At 33.7% G+C, this 20,666-nt stretch overlaps 1 protein-coding gene across 1 annotated transcript in view; it reads left to right on the top strand.

Annotated features, from left to right (window-relative positions):
- The window catches only part of LOC131876509 (uncharacterized), a 54,804-nt gene extending 34,513 nt beyond the window's left edge, over positions 1 to 20,291 (top strand). Inside the window, exons 3-4 of the mRNA XM_059221929.1 lie at positions 13,286 to 13,349; positions 20,055 to 20,291. Of these exons, the coding sequence (XP_059077912.1) occupies positions 13,286 to 13,349; positions 20,055 to 20,291 (301 nt within the window). The remainder of the gene's footprint in view (positions 1 to 13,285; positions 13,350 to 20,054) is intronic.
- Positions 20,292 to 20,666: the final 375 nt, after the last annotated feature.

A 20,666-nucleotide genomic window follows, 5' to 3' on the forward strand; every position in this document is an offset into this window, starting at 1 on the left:
AAACCTCCTATAGTAACTTGCTAGCCCCATAAAGCTTCTTACCTCTGAAACATTTTTAGGGATTGGCCATTGTACTATTGCCTTTATTTTATCTGGATCAACTGCTATTCCCTCCTTAGATATTATATGCCCAAGGTAGTGAATCTTTTACTCAAAGAAGACACATTTTGACAATTTCCCATATAACTTATGTTCTCTCAACCTTTGCAAAACAATTTGTAGGTGTACTAAATGTTCCTCCTCATTCCTTGAGTAAATCAATATGTCATCCAAAAATACCAAAACAAATTTATCCAAGTAGACATGGAGTACACTATTCATTAGGTTCATAAATGCAGCTGGGGCGTTGGTTACACCAAAAGGAACTACTGTGAATTCATAATGCCCATATCTAGTCCTAAAAGCTTGTTTTTGGAATGTCTTCCTCCTTAATTCTGAGTTGATGGTACCTTGATCAGAGGTCTATCTTTGAGAAAAATGTTGCTCCTTTCATTTGTTCAAAAAGATCCTCTATGCGAGGTAAGGGATACCTATTCTTTATTGTGACCTTGTTCAACATCCTATTGTCGATGCATAGTCTTAAGGTTTCATCCTTCTTCTTAACAAATAAGACTGGCGCCCCCCATGGTGATACACTTGGCTTTATTAATCCCTTAGCTAAGAGTTCCTCTAATTGCATTTTGAGCTCTTGTAATTCAGTTGTGTTCTTTCAGTAAGGTGCCCTTGATACTGGTTCAGCTCCTGGTAGTACTTTGATAGAAAATTCAAACTTCCTTTTACGGGGTGAGCCGGGTAATTCTTCTGGAAAAACATCCTTGAATTTATTTAAGAAAGGGGTATTTTCAAAGTTTGGTGTATTTTCCTCTTTTCCTTCATCAATTTCAACCATATAGATTAGGCCTCCTCTTCTTCTTTCCTTCTTTAGTTGCATGGCTGATATGGTTTCTATATTAATGGGATTAAACTTCCCTTGGATTTTGACTCTTTTCTCCCCATCATCCAAGCATTCAACAACTTTGTTATAGCAATCTACATTAGCTTGATGGTCTGTTAACCAACTCATTCCAATAATTATATCATATAATCCTAGGGGTGCCACATAGAGGTCTACCCTTGTTCAAACTGAGGAAATTGTACCCTTGCCCTTGGCAAATGCTTAGTAAGTTCTTGATTTAAGATTTTTAAAATTTAATTTCTATCATTGCAAAACATTCCCTTAGTTGTGTAAATTGAAGTGAGCACAAGGCCTAGAGTTGAACCTTTGCACTGATACCACATGTAATAACCCACCTTAATTAACCCAACAAAATTGACCATTCTTTTTTTTTTGTTTAATTTAATCCTTGTGTTTGATTCAACTATTATTCAGAGAGAGATCTTACTCAACTCACAAGAAGAATTTAAAGAATGAGATTCAGATTTCCATTCGAAGAACCAGAGAAATGGATTAAAGGGAAGAAATAAAGATTCAAATCACACAGGGAGAATTTTAATCTCAGAAAGAGAGAGATTTTAAACAAATAAAAGAATATGATTTTCTTTTTGCTAAAATCTTTGGAAAAAGAAAAAAAAACAAAAAGGAAGATCTTGTGCATATTTTCTTAAGGGAAATAAAATAAATAAATAACTATGAAAGCATTATCATTATTATTTATCCCCAAATGAAAGATTTAAATTTTAATAAAAGAATTTCTTTATGTAAAGGAAGATCTATAACTATTTTTTGAAAAATACGAATTCCTCATAAGTGAATGTGAAATAACAAGGAAAGAACCTGGTTTATCGAGCTTGATGTTGAATCCACTGGTTATCCTTTTGATCCTTCCTTGCAACTTGAGATAAATCCTTCAACAATAACTTAAAATTCCTGCAATGAAAAAATGAACTACCAAAGAAAAGATTTACTTCTAAAACTTGGGAAATTTTCTTCAAAACAAAATCAACTCCCTTTTTTGAAACTTGCATATAATTTTATAAGAAAATTCCCTCCATTCCACTATCTAGAAAATTAATTAAAAAGGAGATTCTTTCCCAATTTTGGACTTCATGCAAATTGATTAGACTTAGTGGAGGAGTTACATGCAAGGTGGTGGAGAATCCTCTAGAGGCTTCTTATTCTTCCTACAACATGTGCCATAATTGGATGTGGAAAATAAATAAATAAAAATAATGTATATTTTCCATGTGTGTGTGTGTGTATTATTATTTTCATTCTTTTATAATATTCATTCAATCATTTAAATAGCTTATCCAAAAATATAAAAGAATTGTATTTAAATCAAAAGGTGATAAAGGAGGGTTGTGACAGACACAAAGAAAATACTTTTACAAAATTATACATGAAATCTTGTCTCTTGTTGGATTTACATAAATAAAATTCAATTTAACATTCATGCAACAATCACTTTCACGAATAAAATACGATACAAACGGGGTGTTGTCTCTCCAAATAGATAAACCCTGGTTTTACGAATGCACATAGGTCTAGGTTTGGTTCTCCATAATATTTCCATGGTCACATGTATAATTTTCCTACGCATCTCAATTACACATTAGTAATTTCAAATAACCTCATATAATACAAAACACATGAATAAGAATACACCTCAAACACTCTACAACCAATATACACTTAGTCAAATCAATACACTTTATATCCAACAAATCCACATAAGCAATTATCATAATTCTCATAATTTGATCCACACATAAAACATACATCCTATTTCTATCATCATAGTAAAGTCTTGTAAATCCAATAATGACATATATAATTGCAAATTCATCATATTCAAAAATCATGTAGAGTTCTATATCAAAAAGTATATAAATGAAGCATCAACATATAGCAATGTTATCCAAATCATGGAATCATAAAAGTTCTAAATCCATAATGCATAAAATAAAGCATCCATAATAGTCTCAACATAAAAATCACTGAAATGCTAGACTGAGTCAGGGTAGGGCCTCACAAAAAGAAATCATGTAAGCTCCTAAGTGGGTCTTTGTTATCTAAGTTTTTCATTTCAAATACTTTTGGTTGTACTAACCAAAGTAAACTACAAGTACATTTCCTTTGCTCGCACATTTGGCTGGCAAGGGCACTCCTTGTCAATACATGTGATTGGTTGTCCAATGCATTAAATTAAGTTGGATTCTATTTCATCTTTTATATTAAGTAGATATTTAAGCATTTCTAGCAGATCTACGGCTCCGAGTATTGCTTCAGTTCAACATTTTAGTATATAAACATGAGGTTTGATTTTGATGGTTGTTTAAATATGATTCTAATTCCGGTCTTCTTTCAACACCCAAGGCATATTTTCCTCCCCTATATTCTTAGTCTACACTTAGCATTGGCTAAGAGACCCATGGTTATTATGATAGTCACTAAGGATGGGTAATTTACCTCTGTTCACTAGATTGTTATATTATATATGACATATCTGCGTGATTAAGTTCTAGATTGGTTCTTGTGATCTCTGCATAGGTATATATTATTGTAGGAATTGATTATTCGGATGTCTGTAATCAATTCTTAGGTTGTCTTATCTCTCAAGTTTATATATAACAACTCCTTTGTTTTAAGCTAACAAATGTCTTTGAGTTTCTTGATTGCAATAGAATTGCAGGCAAAAGTTTCCTTCTTGTTGAAGAATCTTATAAAGTTGGGACTGCTAGGAGAAGTTCCAGATAACAGTTGATCTGATGCAGAAGGATCAGATCCAATTTTCTTGTTTGGGGGATAAAGAACAGAGAAATTAGTTGCTCAAGAAGGAAAGTTGATTAAATATTGTAAACAGGGAAATATTGCATTAGTAGGGTAGGGGTTTGTATCATCTGATTGGGTTTATACATTATGTATATGGGTGTGGACACTAGCCCATTTGTAATCATGTTAAATTTTAGTTGGATGTGAGCTACAACCAGAGGTTTTCTTCCTGGTTCTTTCCTGTCGGTATACTCGCTTGAACCAGGATTGTAAAATTTTAATTTAATAAATAAAATTCTTGGCTACGACCCATTATCTATCCAAAAAAAAATATTTTTTATTTTTTATTTTATATAATTTAAATTAAAAATATTTTTACATATATCTTTATAACTATATTATATTTTATAATAGAAATTATTAAATATAAATATATTATAACTTTAATTGAATAATATATTTTTTTAAATACACATTAAATTATAGATAACATACATTTAGTATTATATATAATATTTGTTATAATATAAATTGTATCATTATTATATTACATTTATATAATGTAAATCACTATAATCATTTTCAAAATAATCTTATAGTTATATTTATTATTATATATTATACTCATAGAGATTACTAAATATAAATATAACATATTATATTATAAATTATATGAATTAAATTAATATGTACAAATCTAATAGTTTTACCCCGCTCTCTCTATTTCTCTCCACTATCACTATCTTCTTGATTGTCCCTACATCTCTCTCTCTCTCCTCCAAACCTTTCCCACTATACCTACCTATCCATTTCTCCCTCTTTCTATTCATATCTATCCCTCTATATTTTTATATTTCTCTATCCTCTATCTCTCTCCCTCCCTCCCTCTTCCTCCCTCTCTATATATTTATTTTTAGAACTATCTAGATCTCTCCCTCATTATATCTATCTCTATATCTATCTTTATATCTCTCTTAATCATACATACACTCCCTATTTCTCCCTCCATCTCTATCTTTATATCTCTTTCACATTATCAAACAACACTTGCTATTTCTCATTCCCTATCTCTATTTTTATCTCTCTATTTGTCCCCTCTAACTCTCTCTATTACTTATCTCTATCAACTCCTTTATCTCTCACTCGTGGCCCCTCTATATATCTATCTTCCAATCTCTTATTCTCTTGCTTTATAATCTCTCTCTCTCTCTCTCTCTCTCTCTCTCTCTCTCTCTCTCTCTCTCTCTCTCTCTCCATCCCCCTCTATCATTGTCTCCCTCTGCCTATATTTGTTTATCCATCTCATTTTTCCTCTATCCTTCCAGCTTCCCCCCCTCTCTCTTACCCCTTTATCTCTATCGCCCTATTTCTCCCTCCTCTCTATCTATATCTCATTATTCACTCCATCACTCTTACTTTGTAACTCTATCTCTCTATTCCTCTCTCCTCCTCTTACTTCTCTCTTTGTCCATATCTTTCTACCTCTATCTCATTATCTCTTTCTCTCTCCCTAAAACACTCTATCTATTGATCCATCTTCCCACCTTTTCCCCCTCCACTCTCTCTCATATTAACTCCATCTCTCTCACTCCCTCTCTCACTCTATTGAGCTATTTCTCCCTCTCTACCTATCCCCCATTTCTCTCTCCCTCTCTTTATTTATCCCTCTCTTCATCTCTATTTGTCTATATATACTTCTCCTTGTTTTCTTGCTTCTCTATCTACTTCTTTATCTTTATCTTTATATCTCCTTATATCTCCATCTCTCTATCTCTCTATCTCACCATCTATATCTCTCTCTATATTTCCTTCTCCCTCTTTATCTTTTTATCTCTTCCTCTCTAGGTCTCCCCCTCTATATCCCTATCTCTATATCTTTATTTCTCCCTAGATACCTTTCTCTATCCCTATTATATATTTCTCTCCCTCTTCCTCTCTCCATCCATCTTCATTTCTCTCCCTCTCTCTAGACATATAACCCTCTCTATTCATCCATCTCTTTCCCTCTCCCCTTCTATATATTTATCTCTTTCATCTTTGTCCATCCCCATCTCCTCTCTCTTTTTATCTACCCCTCTCCTTCTCTTCATCTCCTTCTCCTCCATCTCATTGTCTCTCTCTCATTCTCTTCCTTCATGGCATTCTATCTTTCTATCACTCAATCTCCCTCGTACCCTATTGGTAATGCAATTTAATTGTCTTCTTGATTCAGAGGTTTAGTTTCTCTCATGTTTGAATACTCGTAAGTGGACAAGTAGTGGATTTGAAGCTATCAATTCTCCATTTAAACCATTGTTGCACAAACAACAATACTTGCTAAATAACTAACCAGTTGGCCTCATGTGATGCACAAATGTATGCAAGCAATGGAACATTTTTTTCCTAATTGGCCTTCCACATTTTTTTGGCATACCCATTGCACACCAAGGTGCGATTGCTAGTAATGTTATAAACTAGCATACCTATATTTTAAAAAAATCTAAGTACATCGAGAGATATCCAGCTTTAAAATAAGTAATGTTTATATATTGAATGATAAAGTATGATTTATAGAATAATATTGTAAAAAAGAATTAGAATTGCTTTGTTAATCATTCATGCAATAGTAATAATTGTCAAAACATCATCTATACTATATTATAAACATTAAATTTAGTCATGGATACAATGTGTAAATAGTTTTTCAAATTTTGTAGGAAAATTTCACTTTGTTAACCATTTATGCACTGGTAATATCTCTTCATTTTCAATATCATCAAGAAGAGCCTGAACTTTGATTGAGATGTTGGACTTCACGACATATAATGTAGGTGTCTCATACTATGCATGTAACAATCTGAATGATGACATGACCTAATGCACCATGAATCTGATTGAATAATTAAACTTAAGAGTAGCAAGCAATTATTCTTCTAGGTGTGGTAACTTATCTATGATTGTCCCTTAAGAAATCTCATGAACTTCATACTGAGTTGTTCAGTTAGGTGGTGTTTTTTCATTGTCATTGTTGGCCTAATAGTGACTTTCCAAATACATCCAACAAGGTAAAGATCTCGAAGCTCATGGTATTGAGAAATTGACCAATCACATAAATCTATAATGTCAATTTTTTAGATTATAAAATATTATATCTAAGTTCATTTTGACCTTGGAACCATAGACGAAGTTAAAGTATGAAGCATAATTTTCAAAAAAAAATTGACTATTCTCTATTTCATTTTTGTCAATTCTATTGACAATTTTTTGTCTCAACCAAAAGTGAACACTTAATTCCTCTATATGAAGGATGACATTGATTGGAAGATGATAGGGGTATGTTTTCGACCAATTGGACACCCATGCATGTGCACTACATGACATCTTGCTCACCTGCATGGAAATAGAAAAGAGAAACATATATGTAACATTTCTTTGTATCATAACAAAAAAAATGATGCAAGGTTACGTGAAGTATATTTAGAAATGCTACATATTTGGAATTATTTTTAGCTTTTAAATGAATATTGAATAGTAGAAGATAAATATTTTAAACTTAATATAAAAGATAAATTTATAGACATTGTTCATTTGATACAAATGTCTGCAATTAAATAAGAAATGGGTTGCATGAATTTTATTTATAAAATGATGTAAGTTTATTTCATAGACATTGTGAAAGCATATAAAAGTCATGGAAGCAAATTTGAAGATGAATATATTACGTTAATTTTTTAGATTTTTGAGTTGTCATTTTGTTTATACACAATGCAATGAATGATTCTTTAAAATATATTATAATTTGAGAAAGTGCTATTAGCTATTATATTTATATTAAAACCCTTAAAAGTCACAAAGGAAATTTGGAGAAAAATATATTACATCAATTATGTTCTAGAATTTTCAATCTATTTTCTTCAGCTTTGCACTTGGCAAGTTGTCTACCATTTTCCATTTTTTGATAACTGTCATATGTGAATGTTGGTATTATTCTCAAACCTTCTAGAGACTTTACATGAGATATTGCAACAAATGTCAATCTCATTCTTTCTTTGAGTCTTATATCAATTGTAGCTTTTGAGAGAGTCAAACCTTGAGATTTATGTATTGTCAATGCCCATGCCAATCTTAATGGTAATTGATATGTTCTGCCCCTTTGCATTGTTGTTATCATAATTGTATTTGGATGGTTATCTTCAAATGGTATTCCTAAATAATTGTCAAACTCAATCATCACATATATTGGTGGTTTGGGTGGGAAGTGCCTGGTTTGTAAACAATATTTCGAATATATTTGAGAGCTCAATTTACAAGTCCTTCTTTTATCCAAAGATTTGAAGTCAACATGACCCTTGAATTATTACTAATCAATATCTCTAGATCAAGTTCATCATTCGAGCAATCATCTGTTGGATGTGCACTTGCTACTTTTGTTGCAACACTACATGCAACGGGATGTTTCAACGAATATAACATTTTGTTATTATGATTATGTACATTACCATTTATGGAAAACAAATGGATAGTATTTTTAAATTCAACATCTTGGAGCATCTATGCTAGAAGGGGTTCTTGTCATAAGCAACCTCCAGTCATCAATGTTTGGGTTTGCATCTCTTAGATTTGTCAAAAGTTGACAAAATCTTTATTGTTGTATGTTTTCTCCATCTTGTCTAAAAAATTTATCTAATGTAATCACGGTTTTAAATTTCTCCCAGAGTAACCTTTCCTTCCATTGCTCTCATATGCCGGTCTATCATTGACTAGAGGCAGCCGGCCCAAATCTCCAACCAAAATCATAGATATTCCTGATAAATAATTATCAAAAAACATTTTCAAAAATATATAGTAATATTGTAGAAGTTTTTTAGTAATGAATTATATTAGGTATTATATAAAATAGTTATTTTCATGAGTCATAATGAAAGGTGTACCTGTGAAGCTTCTATTTGCATTTTGTGGGAATGCTTGTTGGAGTCGAGAATCTATTTTTTCTAGCATGTTTTGACCAGTGAAGCTCATTTCATCAATCAAAATATATTTGATATGTGTCATCTCTTCTTGAAAGCTTGTAAGTCTTGTTCCTTCTAGCTGAGAAAAATCTCGTATTGGGATTTTCAATTTTGAATGAACTATATAGGCTCCTATATTGAATTCTACAACTCATGTTTGTGCAATTAATAGAAGGGGAGAATGATATGGGATTGTTGCATTTTGAAGAGCTTGACTAATGGCACCAATTAAATATGACTTTCCTATTCCATTTTGATTTGTATGCTAGTGTGTCATAATTATGTTGATTGATTTTCTTTGTTTAGCACTGAGGTTTGCATAGTTGATGTATTGTGGTACATTTTCATTCATGAGACATCTATGATCTCTCATGTTGGTTATAAAATTAATTGCTCTATCTGTGTACTCTTCACCTTGATATTCATGAGACCAAATTGTATGCCTATCAATGTCTCTTCTACCCAACATATCTATTTTGGAAACTTCTATATTTTGGTCATGATGCAATCCAGAAATAATCTCCCTTTCATGCTCTATGGTATTTCTTTGAACAGGTTCATCATCTTCAATTTCATAATCCTCATTATTTTCAACATTTTTTATAGTTGTTGTTTGGTGCACATGCCAAGGGTTGTAGTTGAATGATTCCTAGTTTGCTATTATGGAATCATTATCGTGATCAATATCTCTTTCTATGTCACGGAATGGTTTGTACAATAATAACTCTGATAGACAAAATTCAATCCATTTATTTGAGTCACGTGGAGGAAAAGATACAAACCTAGAGAAAACTCTGACAATAGATGGCTTTTGTCTTGGTTCCCATTTATTGTCTCTTCTTGGTTTAGGATCATATATCCATGATCTTGTTGCATCAATCAATGAGACATCTTCCATAGAAAGAGGCCTTTTTTTATATCCATCAATGAGAGATATAATTTATTCTTCATTGGTCTCTTCAGTATGAATAGCTACGGGTTTGAATACTTCACATGACATTTAGATTAACAAATTTTCTACTGCTCTCTACTAATGGAAGTTGTAGCAACATGTGACATGTTTCTTGAGCTCCAATGTCTCTTTTATAATTGTCTCTGTTAGAAGTCTTCTATATGCTCATGCAGCCAAATCATCAGGATTTTCCATGTTTGACAGGCGCATCAACATTTGGTTGTATGTTTTTGAGTTTTTCTCTTCTTTTGCTACATACTTTGCAATATATTTTATTACTACATGTTTGGAAACAACAAGTTGCCAGTCTATATTTTCTCTCCACAATTGCAGTATCTAGCGATTATGTGTATTGAGTCTTTGATCATTTCTTGTTGGTTCAATTTTTTTGTCTCTTATTTCTATGTCTTCATATAATCTGGATCCCCCTAGATTCAATGGCCAAGGAGCATTATACCTACAATGAATATGAACTCACATATCTTATTGTTTTGCATAATTTTTGTATATTTAAACATCATTTTAATTTTTTTTTATTAATGTAATACTTACGTACAAACCATTCTTCCTCCTTTTTTTTGTAGGCATGCACCCTCCCTACAAACTATGTGCCATTCTACACAATTTAGTATCTCTTCATAGTCACGTTCAATATCTATCTCTACAAGTCGTGTTGTATTTTTCAAACATGGATGTTCAGGGAGACTTTGGAATGACTACAATAGGAAATACAAACGGATGTGTTAGTTATATTATGAAGTATAAGAATATTATGTGATATCTTAGATATATGTGTTTGGATTTTTGGGTACATGCCTACATATTTTGTTGATGTGAATCTTGTCTGGGATTCCATGCATGAACAATGGAATGGAAATACCTTTCAGCATTTTTTTGTTGCTCTTCATTTGACCAATCAATATTTTTCATATTTGGTGCTCCATTCATCTAGATGAATCCATGCACAGTTGGTGACCCCCTGTGTTGCCACTAATATCTAATCCAATAATATTTTATATTCATTCCCTTTTCTAGAATCTCTTTGCTAAATATTGAATGTCTTACGTACATGTAGTGTGCGACTATATGAGGATAGTCTATGACATTTTGTTTTTGCCAAATTTGAGCTTCTTGTGGATTACTTGGTGATACGCCTGGCATTAATGCATACAAATTAGGCTAATACATATCTGCAACACTTAATGTGAAGAATATTGAAGGAGAGCCTATTTGATGAAGCATGTTTGTCAATTCTGCATGACATTTGGTCCAATATGACCTTGTACCCCTCAATTTGGCTCCAAACCGCATTAGTCTATCAGCTAGATGGGATTATGGCATATTTTCCATGTGTTGGCGTAACTCATTAATGGTGATTGGCATGTCTTGAAGTCTTCTTTTCATAAATATAGTTGATGAACTTTGTGCACGGTGTCTGATTATCATATTCATCATAAAATATCTAAATCTCGGAGGGCATCCAAAATGGTGGTCCCTATATTGCAATAGGTGCTTCACAAATTCATGTAGATGCACTTGCCTCATTTGAGGTTCTAACCAATCACAACGTCCATTAGGAAATAATGTAGGGAATGTCATATCAAGTAATCCTGATATGACATACTCGTTAATGGGAGATGCACCAATCCCTAGCCAATCAATTAATGTTGTTGGATTTGTGTCACAGTTATTAACCCATGCACAAATCAATTCTATCTCTCTTTGAGCATTAGGAAGTTTGGAAGCCATTGAAGTTGTGTGGTTAATCATATCAATTTCATCTGTGTTCATCATTGGACCCACAAATATCATTTCATTTGCATCATAATTGAATTCCATGTGCACTATTTTTAATCTGTGAAAAAACATTTTCATCACAATTTCTTGATAGATTGTCGAGAGAATTTTCATCAATTCTAACATCAGAGTAAAAATTGTCATGGTCTACTTTGTACTTAAGCGCTTTATACACATGATCTCGATTGACTGTAAAGTTATAATTGGTGCTACATTTATCCCTTGTTTGAACAATAATGATTGTCAAATGATTTATTGTATGTGGTAAAACTTTTGAAACATGTTCAACATTTTGCGAGAAACTTTTCATGTGTCCTTTGTATTTATATTGGCCACCTATTACATGTGTTACTTTTAGTATTGGGTTGACACGTGCAATCAACATTTCTTCTACTTGAGTCAAGTTTGTGAGCTCCTTTGGTTGTGGTCTGGGATCCATGTTATTTGAAGCTGAAAATATGTGAACACCTCTCTCTTGTCGATATCTATTACATATCAGACCTTTAGATGTGCAATGTAGTTTGATTCCTAAGTAACATTGTTGACATATATAACATATATCTATCATTGTAAAGTTGTCCAATTGATGGTGAAACTGCAACTGCAATCTTTTGAAATCAACTTGAAGCTTTCCATTTGGGTTTTTATGTTTTCTTCATTTCTTTCTATAGTTAAATTGATGCCAATTGGAGTTTCATGCTGAGACGTTTCTTGTACAAGTTTTGTTGATCTTGAATTTTCATTTTCAATATTTACATCAAAAGGTTGATTGGAGCTTTCACTTGATTGTAGATAATATTGATGGCTTCTTCTTTTTTTCAAAATGAGAGAGTTCTTCAAGTCTATTTCTAATTATATTTTGTTCTTCTCTATTTTAAAATTCTAATTCTTGTATTGGTACTTCTGCCCTTATTCTAGCATATCTATCTTTGAGAGCTTCATTTTCTCTTATTCTTCATTCTTCCATTTCAACTCCTATCATTTGTCATCTTTGATACTCCCTTTGATATTCTCTTTTCTATTGTCGTTGATATTGCTCCTTCGCTCTTTTGATTCAAAATTCAATCTTGGGCGCACCATAGCTATGACAAAAATCATGTTTGACATAAATTAAATGTATTGTTATTAGAACATTGTTGCAATGAAGAAGTTTGGACTTGCAAAATTAAAGTGGAAGAATAGTAAACCTATTTATATTTGATACCAATTAAATATAAGTTAATTTAGATTACTATAAAATACCAAGATAACATTTGTAATATATGCACCATAGCTATAATGTAGTGCCCACTCTTGAGAAACTCTTGTTTCATTTTGATAGACTTGATCGGACCTTTATTTTTGTGTGATGGATATGCTAGATATGATTTGACTTATGTGATGCATGAATATTGATTATGGCACTTTACATTTTCTCATTTGATGATTTTTGATGATAGACACTACATGATCTCATACTATTTGATGTTATTGACTATGCTCATGATTAGCTATGACTTTTATATGGTTAGATATTTATTATGATGTAATCGCCAAATGAATTTATATCGTGATTGATGCATAGATGGTTAGTAATAGCATTTTGATTTATCATATGCTTTGATAGATTTTATTGGTTATGCCTCATCTTGGGATGGATATACTAACCCTAATTTTGATTTACTTATGATACAATGATTCATGAGTTATGTGTTCCCTATATGGATACTGTTTGACTATCTTCATGAGGAATCAACGTCATATTGCTCATTGTGAGTAGATGTGTCAATGTGATATCCTCCCACTTGCTTGTTGTATATGTATATATATGAACATGTATCTTTGTTATGGTTGCAGGGTTGCAGGTACTAAGACATTCATTCCTCTCGAGCAACCGGGTGCGAGCTCCCCTGGCTTACAGGTGTGAGTGTGTCTCTTCCCAGTGGCGAATATGTACTTCAGAGGTGTCCATGGTTCCCTACTCACACTCTAGGTCTAGGATTGTTGCCTAGTGTTCTCGTCGGTCTTCGCGTGATTCACCATGTCGTCATTATCGTCATGATTTGTGAGTATGTGGCATGGTGAGATTATGTATATAGTTTATTTGATTTATTTAATTGAGGTTTATTAAGAATAGTAATATATTTACTATTTAATTTATTTAATTTGTCATAAATGGTTTATTGTGATTGAGTAATTATTTAATAATGATTTATGATTTTATTAGTGATAGTGTTATATTAATTTATTAAGATTTAATAATTTTTTATTATTTATTATTTTCCACGCTTGAATTTAATTAATGTTTATTTGGGATTTTGAGATCATATTTAATAATTAATGTCTTAAGTTGATTTGATTTATTGAGTCTATTTAATTATTTTGCTTTATTGATATTATTTATTTATTGACGATTTTAATCTTTATTTAATTATTATGGGTTTGATTATTTAAATAATTTTAATTAATAGCAACATTTTGAATATTTAGAAATAATAATAATAAAAGGGGTAAATAATAAATAGTTACCCTATCTATTGTATTTAATGATTTAATAATATTTTGACTTTTATATCTATTTTGATATTTGAAAATCCCATCAAAATAATGGGGAAAAATAAATTTATTTTATGCTATAGTTACATAGAATGAAAATATTTAAAATAAAATATTCCTATTGGCTATTTGAAAGGCTAGGGTTTTCATTGTTCTTCCTTTTGTTTTTATGCTTGTCATGAAAGCATTTTTTTGATGGGGGGGCTCTCTCTGCACATATTTTTCATCTGCACTTGGTGAATTTGGGGATTGTGCAACTTGTGGTTTTGAAGCTTGATCTGGAGTTGGGATTGTGCTTTTGCTGGAGGCAGTGGGCAGGCTCTTCATCAGAGGCTCTCTTCCATAACTCAGGAAAGAGGTTGGCCTCATGCTTCTCTTTTGTATTATTCTCAGAGTTTTAATGTTTGTGTGTATTCTTTGTGACTAAGATTGCTTGTAAAATTCAGGGTAGATTTTACAGTTTAATCTAACAATATGATTTGTGAATAAATAAGGAATGGAAATTCTATTGTCATGTATTCTACAATAGGGCAATGTTAACTGTCGAACCTCTTTTGTGGAATTTACTGTAATCAAATTTCTATCGTCCCCTCTTAAATTTAGTGTTATCATTTGTTGAAATTGTCTGAGAACTTGTTGTGCAAACCATCATTCAAATTTGGAGTCTATATTTTATGTTACCCATTCGATGGGTTTGGGAATTGGAATACCCACCCATCGTAGGATTTTTCCTGCAACCACTGTAGTTGTGTTTCTATTATAAATGTTTTTTTTTTGTTTTGTTTTGTTTTGTTTTTTTTTGGGGGGGGGCAAGTTATTTATGTTGCACCCATGTTTGATGGGTTGCTGGCTATTCACTATCGCCCACCCCATATTACTATCCCTGCCACCCTACTGGGTTATGCATCATGGATGCAACACCCACAATATATATATCATGGATGCTACTCCACAATACATATATATCATGGATGTAGCACCCACAATACATGTATCATGGTTGCTGCACCATGATATACATATCATGGTCTGCAACATATACACCCACTTTGTTGGATTATATACTTTTCCCAGTCTGTAGTCAGAGGTGTTAGAGGTAAAATACAATTTGATGGGTATTGTGTGTTTTGTGTTGCCCATTCGATGGGCTTGTCAATATGCCAAGTTGCCCATATTGTGGCTTACTGCTTGTTATACCCATATTCAAATGGGATGCTTGTTGAACCAAAACACCCAATTGATGGGTCTGTCCACACTCGCCACCCATATTCGATGGGCTGGGCAGAGAAGGAATGTATTAGAGGGTGTGAGATTGCCTAGTTTATTATCGTATTTTGAATCCTATCTCTCTTTTCTTTTGCTTCGAACCAATCACTGAATTGTTTGAGTGTGTATTAGTAGATGTTTTCAAATTTGTCACGATGTGAGATATTGTTGTTGAGTGAAAACATATCTATGTGTATATGAAGTTGCGAATCATTTAATATTTTCAAATTGTTGTGTGTGTGTGCTCCAAAATCGTTGTGAGAGTCTATGTAATGTTGGTATATTAATTCATATCTTTAAGGTGTTAAGTTCAGTTGTGAGTATGGGGTGAAGCTCGCGAGTTACAATGTGGACCAAGCATAATATAAACAATTCCCCAACCTATTTTATCATTTTCTACCGTGAAAGTCACTTTTGTAAAGTGTCTTGTTGCATCTTGGTACCAGAGGCCATCTTGTATATGTTGTATTTTAGATTAATTTTAGTTTCAGATTTGATGCCATTGTTGAATGCAAAATTATGATGTAATTTGTATGTGCCTCATGATGTTTTGCAATGAGAGTTGATTTACTAATTTTTCTGATTTTAAGGACAACAAGTGTGAAGACCTTGTTGGGTTTGTATTTATTTGGTTGCAGTAGTATTATACCTTGGTTTATGTATTTCATTGGTCGAGAGGCTCAATTTCTCTCGTGTTGATGTTTAAATTTTATGAGTATGAGTTTATTCATGATTTGGTGTTGCATGATGTTTTATTTTAGATTATTCATTTAACTTTGAGCCTCTTGCGATGTTGTTATAGGTCCATGTAAAGGGAGTGGTCTCCTTTGTGACACTCAGGGTCACAAGAGATGGACTATCATGAGGTTCCTTGTAAGGATGCATGACGTCCAGACCCTTTGGGCATATGGGAGTTTACCTTGCATTTTAATCAAGTGATAACTAAATAATGAATGGGAATGGGTAGTTAGGTAATTAAAAGATAATGATTTGGTAGTGCCTCATGACTCAGTCCTAGGGAGGATGTTTTAGAATGAGCATGAGAAGGTCATGGAGATGGTAATCCAATATCTCTTGGTCTCTCAAAGGTTGAGATGGCTTCACATGCCCTTAAGGTAGAACCTTTTTTTTGGTACGATACGTGATGACACTCCCTTGTACATGTGTCCCCTTAAGTTTTACATTCGCATTTTTGTCTTGATGATGTGTTGTCCTCTAGGAGTTTCCTTGGTTGTTGTTTGCATCGATGTTTGGTTCATGTGTGTGGGAGTCCTTCTTGGTGTTAGTCCCTTTGGTCTTAAGCATCAACCTAGGTGTAAAGTGTGTGTTGGGACCTAGTGACATCTTCTAGCTCGGGGGGTGGTGCCTTGTAGGTTCCACATTGGTCGAGTGGTTGGATCTTTTTTCTATTGGGTTTTTTCCCTTCTTGTTGTTGTAATTCTTCATGCGTGGACTTGGATCTTTCTTCATGATGGCTATGGATTATATGGAGAAGATTTATGTATTAAGACTTCATGATTTATGAGATGTAATTGTTACATAATAGTGTAAGAATCATTTGAAAAGATTGAGTAGATCTCAATGAGTATATGGAATATGTAATAGTAGCATTTAATGTATCCAAAATTACACATTAGATTTAGGCAACCGATGGAATTCTTCTTATGACATGTTATGTAATGGTCCATATGCAACATTTATTATGTATGGTTATTCAACTTATTAGAAAGCATTGTTAGCATGTGTAAAGAACTTAAACACTTGTGATGAATAAACCATGCTCATGTTGCAACCTAAACTTAGTAAGTTGCATCTTAAGTATTGACGCAAGATCATCCCCATTCTATGAGAAAACTTGCATCAACCAAAAATATCTCCTTTCAGATTAGTTCTTGTTCAGTTCAGTGTGCAGTTTTATGTGTTCCTACTGTTAGGTACCGGTAGTTGCTTGTTTTTCATTGCAGATCCTATTTTCGGTTTCCAGTGTGGTTCATGTACTTAATTCCATATTTTCAGACCATTTGGATTCTTTATGGCTAGTTATCGCTCTCGATTGACTGTTTCTGGGTTCCGGGATAATTCTTGTGCTTACTGATTAACTTTCCTTCATTACCAAAGCGGTTCTTGGTGCATGGATCTATTTGGGGTCTTGTCCGATGTTCTTTGGCATGTGGTTGACCTTCCTGCTGATCTGCACTTCTTGGTTGTTATTTTCTAGGAGAATTTCTTTGATTCTTAGGGCCGACCTAGTTACACATTTCATTTTCCTGCATTGGTAAATGTAATCTTTTATGGTCGACTTGGATATGTTCCGGAGGGTATATATAGGGTGTTATGTAATCATTTATAAAGTAGAGGAAGTAGAAATCAGGATAAGGATTAAGATTGGTGATTAGTGATCTGGTTGATTCTGAGAGTCGCGGTTGGATTGTATCTGGCTTGTAGCCTGCATGTAACCGGTTAACTACCGGATGTTCTATGATGTTGTATGTTGATAATTGATTGGTTACCGGAGGTTCTAAGATAATAAAATGATCTATTTCAGTGATCTTGCTATGTTTTCTTATTGCTTTCGTTGTGTTACTCTTGTTGCATAAGCCGGTTAATTCTCTTTTGAGGGTTTTACCGGTTTTGGCTACACCAATTGGTATCAGAGTTGGTTATGAATTAGTTGGTGGAAGAGTTGTTTGTGAACATTGAGGCATTCCTTTGGTGGACAGATCACCGATTGGAGGTAGGTTGCATGTGTGTTCAATAGATCACCGAGGAGAGGCAATTGAAACTAGTAGTAAGATCGTCGAGTTGAGGTAGTTAACCGGAATGGAAGAGGAGATGTTGCCTAGAAGGAGAAACCCCCAGAGGGTAGATCAGATGATGGAGGACTTCAATAATGAGATGAGGAATGAAATCCAGAATGCATTGGCTGGTTTGAGGAGGAACCTTGAATCTGAGGATGAGTATGAAGAAGCCAATGAAGAGCTTGAAGAAGAAGAGGCTAAAGGACCAGAAGATGAAAAAGAGGAAAGATTCCCGAGACTAGTGGCGCAAGCGAGTAAATTTCATAAAGTGGAAGTTTCAAACTTTTTAGGAACATTGAACCTGGAGGATCCGATTGATTAGATCAAAGATTGGAGGATTAATTTGAGTTTGAGGATGTCAAGGACCCACAGATCATCTAGTTGGCACAAACTAAGTTGAAAGGGCATGCTGCCTTATGTTGGAAATAATTGCAGAAAGATAGAGTGGAGAATGGTGAAATGAAGATCACTCGATGGAGATAGATGGTTGCAATATTGAAGGCCAAGTTCATAACGGGAGACTATAAGTTGGAATTTTTCAAGAAATTACAGAACCTAAAACAAAGAAACATGATTGTGAAAGAGTACACTAAGGAATTATACAAGGTGATGATTAGATCTGGACATAGAGAGATGGATAGAGAAAAGGTGGTGAGGTACATAAATGGACTTGCATTTAACATTTAGGATGAGATGAGTATGTTGAGGGTTTCTACATTTGAAGAAGCTTACCAGTATGGTTTGAAGGTTGATGAGAAGGTGAGAAGAAGACAGTCGAATAACCCTAGAGGGAAGGAGAGATTCAAGGGACAGATGAGTATAGAGAAGCAGAATATTGAAGAAGAATCAAAACCCAAGTGGAGTAAAGAACTTGAATGGAAAACACAGAGGAAAGACAGTGGCAGTACCGATAGAGAATTTCTCGGCAAATGTTTCAAGTGTGGAGAAACCGGACATAGATTTTATGAATGTAAGTAGGGAATGCCAAGAAGTTGTGTGGAAAATGAGGAACCAGAAGGTGAAGTTACCGAAACTGACTATACATTGGAGCAAGGAGAATCCCTTATGTTCAGAAGAGTCATGGTGGATGTGATGCCCCACCAGGAATGCTAAAGGAAAACAACACTACTAGGCAACTAAAGGGTGAAATAATTTTTTTTTTTAAAGATTAAGTGCATTAATTATAACATTGCACGTTTAATAACACAAGAGGAAGTCTAACACATGAATTACTAAAGGGTTACCAACAAATATTAATTTGTAACTAAAACAACATCATAAGGTTAATCCAATTATCCATCTAATTAGGGAACTCAAATACATCTAATTAAATCATATTCATAAAATTGAATTCCACATTGAAAGATTTAAGGTGATACAATATATTTACTTTCAATGAAGCATTTACACATAAGAATAAAGATCACTGAAATAACATACATTCAACTGAATTAAGATTATAATATTCAATAATTACATGGCTTCCAATAGTACAAATAAAATACATAAATTACAATACCAAGGTTACATAGTTCACTGATACAATGACCACATGGGTCTCAAATGTACAGTAATCACAAACATGAGCTGATACACGAATCGTGAACCAAAGGTACACCAACGAAGCCAATCCTCGCATGAAGGTACTGTTGACGGTTGTTTTGACACACCCGCCAATAGTCAGGTAGCCAATATGAACACTCACCACCTCTCCTGAAAAGCAATGAATTTGGGAAAACTCACTACCCCAAGGTCTCTATAGTCAGGTCACAAAGGTGATGTGCAGCCCAATGTTTGATGTATTTGTACCTATAAAGGGGCCTGCTAGTTGAAACTAAATCTCGTTGGTCATGAATAGTTGAGCTTCCTTTTTTTGTATTTTATGATTTAAGATTCTCTGGAAAATAATTGCGAAGAGTAAAGGGGACAAGAAAATAATAATAAAACCAATACAATAACAACTTAGTGAACTACACAGGGGGAACATGGAAGGCGGGCGGTTCTAGGATTCAAATTCGAGCGGGAATTCTGGATCGACATCAGGACAACATGCGGCAGATGATTCAGAGATTCCTGCGGAAGGAGAAGGTTCAAATGGTAAGGACCCCGATGATCCCATGAACTTGGGGGACCCAGGGGGAGGAACAACACCACATGAAGAGCAGTTAGCACTAGAGAGTGGGAAAGGGCAGGTTCAAACTTCAAAAATAGAAGATGGCAACTCGGAAGGAGCCCAAGGATAGCAAAAGACTTGTGTTTCAGAGAACACGATGGAAGGTAAAGATCATCCAGAAAAGGTTCTTTTGTCAATGGATCCTAAAGGGGGACCCAATGGACAGACACATAAGTGGTCCTCATTGTTTGGGGTCAAGCCCAAAGGTAAGTCCTCATTGCCTCCTGTTAAAAACTCCTTGAATGTGTCTCAAGGCAAGTTTGCTATCTTTGTTCCTGACCAAATCATTGATCAAAACATCGCTAGAATGGAAAACACTTTGATTGGTTATTTCTTTGGATCTAGACCTAACATAGAAATAGTTTGTGGATTTGTCAAAAGAAAGTGGAACTTGAAAGGTTAGGTTGATGCGGTAGCAATGAACAAAGGTTGTCTATCCTTCTCC

The sequence above is a fragment of the Cryptomeria japonica genome, chromosome 6 (genome assembly GCF_030272615.1).
Source record: "Cryptomeria japonica chromosome 6, Sugi_1.0, whole genome shotgun sequence".
Classification (NCBI taxonomy): domain Eukaryota; kingdom Viridiplantae; phylum Streptophyta; class Pinopsida; order Cupressales; family Cupressaceae; genus Cryptomeria; species Cryptomeria japonica.